The 9,467-nt window shown below is 36.8% G+C and overlaps 1 protein-coding gene across 2 annotated transcripts; it reads right to left on the bottom strand.

Moving 5' to 3' along the window:
* Positions 1-1,636: 1,636 nt before the first annotated feature.
* LOC149784357 (uncharacterized) lies at positions 1,637-6,352 on the bottom strand. Of its 2 annotated transcripts, none has more exons than XM_089933257.1 (3): positions 5,955-6,352; positions 3,974-4,745; positions 1,637-1,861 (listed from the first exon to the last, which is right to left on the bottom strand). In XM_089933257.1, exons 2-3 carry the CDS (start codon positions 4,706-4,708, stop codon positions 1,820-1,822), a joined length of 777 nt encoding a protein of 258 aa, XP_089789383.1. In that variant the 5' UTR covers positions 4,709-4,745; positions 5,955-6,352; the 3' UTR covers positions 1,637-1,819. The 2 variants fall into 2 exon arrangements, with proteins under 2 accessions (XP_089789383.1, XP_089789382.1); XM_089933256.1 differs by having other exon boundaries at positions 3,974-4,748; positions 5,955-6,351.
* Between the last annotated feature and the right edge of the window lie 3,115 nt (positions 6,353-9,467).

Below are 9,467 nucleotides of genomic sequence, written 5' to 3'. Positions count from 1 at the left end.
TCCGAGTTCGAGGAGCTTTCGAACTGACGGCATTGGGTGCAATTAATAGATGAGCACTTGTTCGATGAGAAGCCATAATTCAGAAGACTTACCATAAAATAGTGATCCTAGATCCAATCGAGATGACCTTAAGCCCACGTACGGCCCATGACGATAATCTCCTATACCCATAACAAAGGCTGCTGGTCATAATCCAACGGTAAAGATACGCCTTTAATTTGAAATCAATCCAAACGGATTCCAAGTGAATGGAGCTCAAAAGATGAAAAATTTCAATAAGTGAACTATTAATCTTACATTTATATTTATATAAAGAAGCATGTCTCTTTTCGACACAAAACTGTCCGTAAGGCCACAGGAGAAACAGTGGAATAGCAGAAAGTTTCCAGAAGTCTAACTGGAATATATGGAAGATATAAATAAAGGATAATGCAGAAAAAATAAAACTATATAAAGCCAATATGGAAAGATACCAACATTGCTCTTGGTTCCAAAATAAGGCTGATGCGCTCGATTGTCATATCCATCTTTCTGTATGCTTGTGAAACATGGAAGCTCATATCAGATCTACAAAGGATTCAAACCTTCGAAATGAGATGCCATCGCAAGATCGATTGCATTACATACATTGACCATGTAACCAACAAAGAAGTCCACAACAGGGTCCAACGAACCATCGGACTTTATGGAGATATATTCACCACTGTAAAAAAGCGCAAACTGAAGTGGTACGGTCATGTCTCAAGATCATCTGGACTGGCAAAAACAATCTTGCAAAGCACAGTGCGAGGTTGGATAAGAAGAGGCAAACAGAAAATGATGTGGGAAGATAACATTAAGGAGTGGACAGGCATTGAGTGATCTCATTGCCATTATTACCCAATGCAGAAGCGAACCCCTAGAGTTTTATACTGAACCTTTGTGAAACGCTGAAGAAATGTGATTGTTAAACACGTTTTCAAAAATATTTTGTGAGAGAGAGAGAAATGATGATGATGATGATGATGATGATAATGATAAAGACGTTGATACAAATAATCTCTAAATGTTTGTCCTGAAACTGGTTTGCCTAAATATTTTCATTTCTAGGACAATATTACAGAAATATGTTCGTTGGCGACAAATATAGAACAATTTTTTTCTTTCTATACGAGCTGAATACAGTCTATAACTGTAGTTCTAGCGACTAGTTATCTTCTTCAGCGTCTTTATTCATTCAAATAATTAGTTTTCAGGAAAATCTTCTACAATATTGCAGCAAACAACTGGGACAAGCACTTATTTTATACTTACTTGTGAATTTCTCAGATGCTAAGATTGTACATTTCCAAGATCTAGTTGCATAGATGTACATGAATCACCGGTTTCCATGGGTGGATAAGACATAATAATATAGTACCTGGACGCCCTCCCGCCTCAGTTCCAAACGCCAAAAACAAATTAACGTGTTTATTTGTTTAATCCCCCCTCCCCCTCAGAATAATCTTCTCCCCTGGTTCGAATAAATAGTGCTTCGTTATTGAACTCCGAAAATCTTTATCAGTTCTATAATCCCCATAATCAAAACAAAATACAAAGTCTGGCACAAATATTGAATTAGAAGGAAAAATATATGATGGACAATGGAGTCTGTGAGTGTCTATAAACAACTTTATTGAGAATGTAAATCATTACAAAATGTAAATCGTGAAAAAAGTTTTTATCATACTACTGAACTTAAACAGACAACAAGTATTGCACATCATTACAACATTTTGTGTATTCCCCTTCTGTACAAATTCCTCATTCAAATAGGCCAGCTGCTGACATTGACTTCGTACTAGAAATATTCTTTTACGATCCAATATGGCAGTCGATATTGCTGAAATGATAAGACAAGGGCTATTGTAAGACCTGCTAAATCGTTGTTAGGATAATCGTCACTTAGTTTGATTGGCGTTTAGGCCATGTTTGTTAGAATCGTAATGTTTCAAAATTATTGAATATGATGTCAGAGTAGACATGCAGAAATGCTAAACATCTTCTAGTCAGAAGAACGTGAAAACTATTGATTTCAATGTTATGATAGTTTTCAGCTGATTTCGTTTTCTTTTTGTTGTTGTTGCAATAATTATATTTCACCCACCCCACATATCTTTTTCATCTCTCTCTCTCTCTCTCTCTCTCTCTCTCTCTCTCCAATAATCCTAAAAAGTGGAATGGCGTCTTGCAGGATGTCTTAATTGTATTCTTTCTTCAATTAATATACATTTCTATAAGAATAAATAAATATAGTTTGATAATAAATATGGTTGTGATATTTTCATTAAGTAGAAAGAAATACACTTTACTTATTGGAGAGAAAGAATAGTTATTGCGAAAACACAACAGCGCAACAATAAAAAAAAGAAAAAGGAAATGTAATCAATCCTTCAAACAGCATAACATTTATTTCAATTTTTTTCTTCTTCATATTATTGATTTCTGCAACAACGTGAGTCTGCAAAGTTCTTCTGACTATGAAAAAAAAACCACGAGATAACTGTTGAAATATTAATAAGAATTGGAAAATGGTTGTGGAATATGGTGAATAGAATTACTCTTCTATATTTACGAAAGAGGCATTGTTAGTGAGGAAAATTAAAATCAGCTGTTAGTGTCCCGTTCTGCCCTAAGAGCCGGGACGCATATATTGTGCGAACCGTGCCTGTGCCTAAGTCGTTAGAGAGTCCACCTCGGATGCGGGAGGTCGCGGGTTCGAGATCCAGCTGAGTGATACCGTACACTTGTAAAAATGATACTAACAGCTGCATGTTCGGCATATAGTTTGACCACCGCAACATGAAAAGTGACTGAAAGCTGCAGCGGTATAAAAAGAAAACGTTTTCAATTGTTCACCTATTTTCTGACTGAACACTATATGAATCGGCATCGCTTATGACCCGCAGTACAGCGTGTGGTTATCAGCACTTGGTCAAAATAAAAGCTTTCCGAATGCTTAAGATGAATAATGTTGGCATCTGTTATGGGTACCTTTGATCGTTATTGGCTATGAATATTACCCCCCTCCCCCGAGGATGTACGATAGAATTGTACGATTTAAAAAATACAATTTCTGGTAACACTATGCTCTTTTTTTGAAAATTGACACAACTAAACCGCAGAAAATATCAGAATTAATTTGAAATAGTAAATAGGAGACGACACCTGGTTTAATATTATGTGTATTTAGGAGGAGTCCAATGACTGAGTAAATTGCATCGAAATGTCATAGACAACTAATCGTATACCCTCAGATTGCAGTAGTCTTCGTCCTCAGTAAATGTATACTTTACATAGAACTGTTAAATAAATGTCATTTGCGCCTACCGCTAAGATATCAATCTCGGGAATGAGTCCGCTGATACAAAACAGTGAAAGAGAAAGAAGGACTCATTGTCAGACAGTGAAACCTAAAAAGGTCTGTCTAACAGATGCCAGTTTTGTGATATCGGTTACCTTGAGCCAAGAGATAGTTATCAGTCAGATGATAAAGGATTTAGATAGGTTTTCTTATAATTTGACTTTGGCATTTGTGCAAGAACTTTGTAATAGTAAAAAATACATGTATATGAGTATTTCTCAGAAATATTAGAACATTTATCTATTCACAATTCAAGACGACAAGTGCATAAAAAGCTCACAACACTTAAATAAAATAAATAAAACACTGGCAAAAACAAACACGGAAGATTGCATACATTAAATTTAGTATAAAAGTGTATAGATTTAAATCTGAGGCAAGGTGTTTCCAGGTGGAAGTGTATGTTGAAGCTAAGTGAGATACAGATGTTATATGCCATGCGAACACAATCAACTGAGATTAATTTCTAAACTGAAAATATGTCCCTTCATATTGAAACAAACTAAAGCACTCACTCAAAATTTCTTTTACTTTCAGTGGCAGATTTTTGCAGCTAGAAGGTAAACAAAATATTTCTGGTGTTGGTGTTACCTTGTAAGGAGCATGTCTGTTTGCCATAAGATATGCTTTAACACAGGCTATCACTTCTGGCGGGTACATAGTTTCCAAATAATATCGCTGAGTTGGTGGAGGAAGACGGCGCACTGGGGGCAAGGGCGATAGTGCTGGAAGTGGCGGTGGCGTTGATTTCCTTTTCGTTGCATATATCGCAGGTAGGAGCTTTGGGGAGGGCTGTCTTATAGGTTCAGGTGTGGGAGACTTTGGTGGAGGTGGTGTTGGAGATTTTGGCGGTGGTGGTGTAGGTGTCGGCGTTTTTGGTGGAGGTGGTGGCGTAACAGCTTTTGGTGGAACAACTGGTACCTCTTTATCTAGAGACCGAGATTTCCAATGATTCATTGGATAATAGTTCTCCTTTGTGAGCTTATATTCCACGTTGCCCTTAAATTGTAGTTGTGTTGGTACATAAGGTTTGTACTTGGGCGTCTCGTATGTTGGTTTGTACTCTCTGTATTTGTGATTATACGGTTTAGGTTTGTACTCAACATAACTCGAAGTAGAAGGATCCTTTTTAACTTCTCTAGGTTTCCTGGTAATAGGCGGGGTTTTGGGAGATGGTTTAGGTTTTGGTGGTGGCTGTGTGGTGTTATTTGGTTTACGATGACCGTTGCTCATTGCATCAGCGTAGGTTGATTTGGGCGGCGGCTTATATTCGTATGGCCTGACCTTGATATCAGGCCCCAGCGACTTGCTGCCCATGGAGGCCATGCTGATGTTTCACCACTTAAATGGCTTTGAAACGTCTCTGCTGAAAGAAAGGAACTACCGAGTTACCATACATAAAACATTGATCTACGCTCTTGTCCAAAAACCTTGATCTACACCCTTGCCCAACTTTTATATAGCTTCTGATAGGTTCCCGATAATGTCGTCTATGTAATGATAATCGTAAACAAATGAAAGAGCTGAAATATCAATATTTCACTTGGCTTCCCGGTTTTACATAGAACAATCATATCATAATCACAATGCATGTTTGAATATCACTGTAGAAAGGAGAAGTGACCTTTAACTGTTCTTACTTTTTTAAAGCATTGGATTATATATGGAGAAAAAAGATAAAAAAAATAACGTAATGTCTGAAAAGATGATTGTATGGTTCTCATATATTTGTCGAGTGATATCTGGCTTTAACAAAGCAATCATTAATATAGTATGCATTTCAAGTTGTCGAGTGATATCTGGCTTTAAAAAAGCAGTCATTAATATAGTATGCATTTCAAGTTGTCGAGTGATATCTGGCTTTAACAAAGCAGTCATTAATATAGTATGTATTTCAAGTTGTCGAGTGATATCTGGCTTTAACAAAGCAATCATTAATATAGTATGCATTTCAAGTTGTCGAGTGATATCTGGCTTTAAAAAAGCAGTCATTAATATAGTATGCATTTCAAGTTGTCGAGTGATATCTGGCTTTAACAAAGCAGTCATTAATATAGTATGTATTTCAAGTTGTCGAGTGATATCTGGCTTTAACAAAGCAATCATTAATATAGTATGCATTTCAAGTTGTCGAGTGATATCTGGCTTTAAAAAAGCAGTCATTAATATAGTATGCATTTCAAGTTGTCGAGTGATATCTGGCTTTAACAAAGCAGTCATTAATATAGTATGCATTTCAAGTTGTCGAGTGATATCTGGCTTTAACAAAGCATTCATTAATATAGTATGCATTTCAAGTTGTCGCGTGATATCTGGCTTTAACAAAGCAGTCATTAACATAGTATGCATTTCAAGTTGTCGTTCTCTGATCTCAAACTTTAAATCCAGACAAGTTCATGGTAAATATAACAAATATTGAATCCTAGTGATTGTTCTAAATTATGTACATAACACACTTAAATCCAGTTTGAGATAAGTTACAAGTCAGAAAATTCTTTAGTTCATTATATAATATCAGGTGTGTGTGTGTGTGTGTGTGTGTGTGTGTGAGAGAGAGAGAGAGAGAGATTACCTAGATATCCGTTGGATTTTTCAAAGTCAATTACTCTTAAAACTAGAATCCATTCTGAATATTTTTCTTTTCGATGACGTTATCAAATAAATAATTCCTTGTTTGGACCAGTAACTGGGATCTTCATGCCACAGTTGAAAATAATGTATGCTTTTGTAATATAGATCTCGAGTGAACTGAATTCGCATTACAGGAAAAGGCGATTGTGCGCTTCACGAACAAAAGAAAACTTGTCACGCAGTTTTGCAAAGTGTATATTTTCTACCGGAGTAGTTAACATGAGTAATAATGCGTGCGTGCTTTCAATGACGTAGTTAATTATTAATACTCGGGTAAGCTCGAACTGTGTATAGTGAGGGTCCTTAAATTCCCTCAATCTCTCTTTTCAATTTACCTATGTATTATAATGAGCGATTATTACCCACACGACACATCACGCCACTTTTTATTTACTGGTATTTACATGTAGTCAAGGCTGCATCTAACTTCAGACGTGTGTTCTGTTTAGGACAGGTACAAGGAACGGATCTTTTGATAATGCTAGGTAGTCAATTATAATTGTTGAAGCGTAAATTGATATCACAAGAGATCACAATTTAATTTAAAATTACATTTACGATTCGTGTCCTCTGATCGAACTTATTGATAACTTTCGTACGGCTGGCCTACAATTTGTAGAATTTTGACTCGTTAAACACATGATATATATTTTTGTCCTTAACATGCCTGCAAGTATGTCAATATATAAGTATGTAAATATTCCAAGCTCGACATATTAAGTGCTTGATTTTCTTTGTTTGCTATACAGTATAGCAGATCTTTTCCAGTGGGCACACAACTGTAGCCAACCCTCATTAATCCGACGGTGAGAATCGAACATGTGCCCTTATAGTTATGGATCAAAAGCCTTAAAAAATCTAACCATTTGGGTTACCCTGGACATATTTACTAATATATGAGAAGAAGTATGGAATGGGAATTTGGTGTACCATAATTGCGTTTCCACACAAAATATGAACTATACTTATTGAATGGCATTGTTTACATTCTATCGTTTCTATGAAAAAGGACAGATTGCTGAAAAATAACAATTTATGGTCGTTTGCATCGTAATGTATCATATTTTACTTCTAGAATAATTAATAAGATTCTTTAGGACAACGAGAACGGGTAAGAAATCCCAGGCGCCCGACCCTAGGGCAAGGCGAAGGAGGCAACCGTATTGGGCCCCGCACATCCTAGGACCGGGCCTGAGAAACCCAAACAAATTGACCGAAAATAATGAATGACCGGCAATAGGAAAGTTGGTACCCAAACATCTAAACGGATAAAAACATGGAAGAATATTGCGGCACTTGTAATCTTGGGAACCCCTTGATCTTTAGCCTTGTTTTATTAGTGTGAAAACCTCTGTGACCTCTGCTATATTAAACCAGCTGGCATTTGACGTGACCCCCTTTGATCGAAAAGTTACAATATTCTTATAGATGTTTCATTCCCTCCCCGTTCTTTACATATGGATATTTTTTAAAAAGTGAAAAATAATCTGTTTGTAGACAAATTAAGTTTAAGTATGTTCAATACAATACAAATTACAATATAATATAATATTGCGAATTAAATTCCAAATAACCCTAAATGCCCAGACACATGTCCAAGTATAAAGAAAGTTCCAAATGAATTCAAATAGTCTTGAATGTCCTGATATAGCATAATGTCTTTGAATGAGTTCACAAAAATCCAAATTAATGTATTAATCCTAAAGTCAATGAACATTTTAGAATCCTTTAAATAAATTATTCCTCTTGAATCATATCTGATTTAAACAATAAAACTGTAAACTCTAATCGAATTGGAGTCCTATAGATTGCCTAAAACTGAATTATTTGTTTCTAATATTCCTCTATATACATGTTCACTTGACCTTAATGCCACAGAATGTGAAGCACTCCAACGGAAAAACCTAATCTAATTGTAACCAGGAATGATCTTGAACTCAAATGCTATGTAAACATTATGTTTGCAACAAAAATTCATTGACAATAGTTAGCTATGTAGATATTATGTTTACGACCATGGAGAAAAGTTAAGCAGACAATATATATTAAATATACATTACAAATTATTTCTTCTCCTTTTTAGTCGTTTTGTGATATTTACCCATATGCGCATTTATTAGGACTAGCCTATTTGGATCAAATCAGTGAAATACATTTTTTTATTGTTGTATTTTCCCATTTTGGTGCAAGTTTAGTTTTAATGTTTTCATCCAACCCAAACTGTTTTCCTCTCTCACTCCATATTTCCGCTTATGTTTCCCCTTATGCATCAAGAGTAGAGAGGAACGAAAAAAGAAAGGATTGCGATGAAATTGTGCACCATGTTAAATTCATTTAGAAAACTGGGACTGTTAATACTTTGTATAGTTATTTTCATACGTCATTAATGATTGAAAATTCATCATTGATCTATAGGCATGCAGTTGAAAAAATGTTTATACATTCGTATAATTGTGCCATGGGCGGATCAGAATTTGATATACCAACACTTTAACTGCCATGTCTTTTTAATGTATGTATGTATGTATGTATGTATGTATGTATGTATGTATGTATGTATGTATGTATGTTTATATATATATATATGTGTGTGTGTGTGTGTGTGTGTAATTTGGTCTTTTAACGTAGCTTTAACAATTTTTCAGTCATATCGCTACGATGTCTGCAGTATGGCAGTTTATAGCGATGTCTAGCACTGGGATATCATGCCGCAGATATGTAGCATGATGTCCCACCCAGTCACATTATCCTGACACCAGGCCGACCAGTCCTAACACTAACCTCTTCATGCTGAGCGCCAAGCGAGGCAGCTGTTAGTACCATTTTTGTAAGTATGTATGTATGTATGTATGTATGTATGTATGTATGTATGTATGTATTACTCCCTTGGGGGTAGCAAGTCCACCTTTGATCTCCACTTGGTGTTCAGCTCTCACCTGTGACCACAAGAAGCTGCAGCATGCACAGCGGCCACACCACGGGCAACGGCTTCAACTGGCTGGCCAAACCGGGTTGAGGGTAACCGACGGGTATCAAATCCCCGGTGAGTTAGGGCTTGTCACTCATTACATGTGAAGACTGGACCCAACATGAACCATCAGCTGATCAACGGACAGGAAGGCAGACCCAACAAAGCGATGTGGAGCGCTAAGAGCACGGCAAGACACGTAGGAGGCCTTGGTCATCCACTGCATACAGCCGTCTTGACTACGTCTTGAAACTAGACAAAGTGGAGCTTAGACGAGAGAGCGAGGCTGACGCAGCGCAACTCTTCCTCACTTTAATCCAACTCACGTGCAAGTCATTTATGTCATCACTCGTGCCCAAGTCCTGCGGCAATGGGCGAGCTGTGACGCAGCAGGTGTGGATGCACTGGCAGCCGTAGTGGCGGACCTGCACGGTGGCAGCCCAGTCCTTATGGTCATCTTCCATTGATCTGAAGCAGAAACGGATG

Source organism: Sinohyriopsis cumingii, chromosome 14, assembly GCF_028554795.1.
Source record: "Sinohyriopsis cumingii isolate HCF-2022 chromosome 14, ASM2855479v2, whole genome shotgun sequence".
In the NCBI taxonomy this organism is placed as follows: Eukaryota; Metazoa; Mollusca; class Bivalvia; order Unionida; family Unionidae; genus Sinohyriopsis; species Sinohyriopsis cumingii.
Note: the sequence above shows the minus strand (reverse complement) of the source record. Positions and strands in the feature narration are given on the sequence as shown.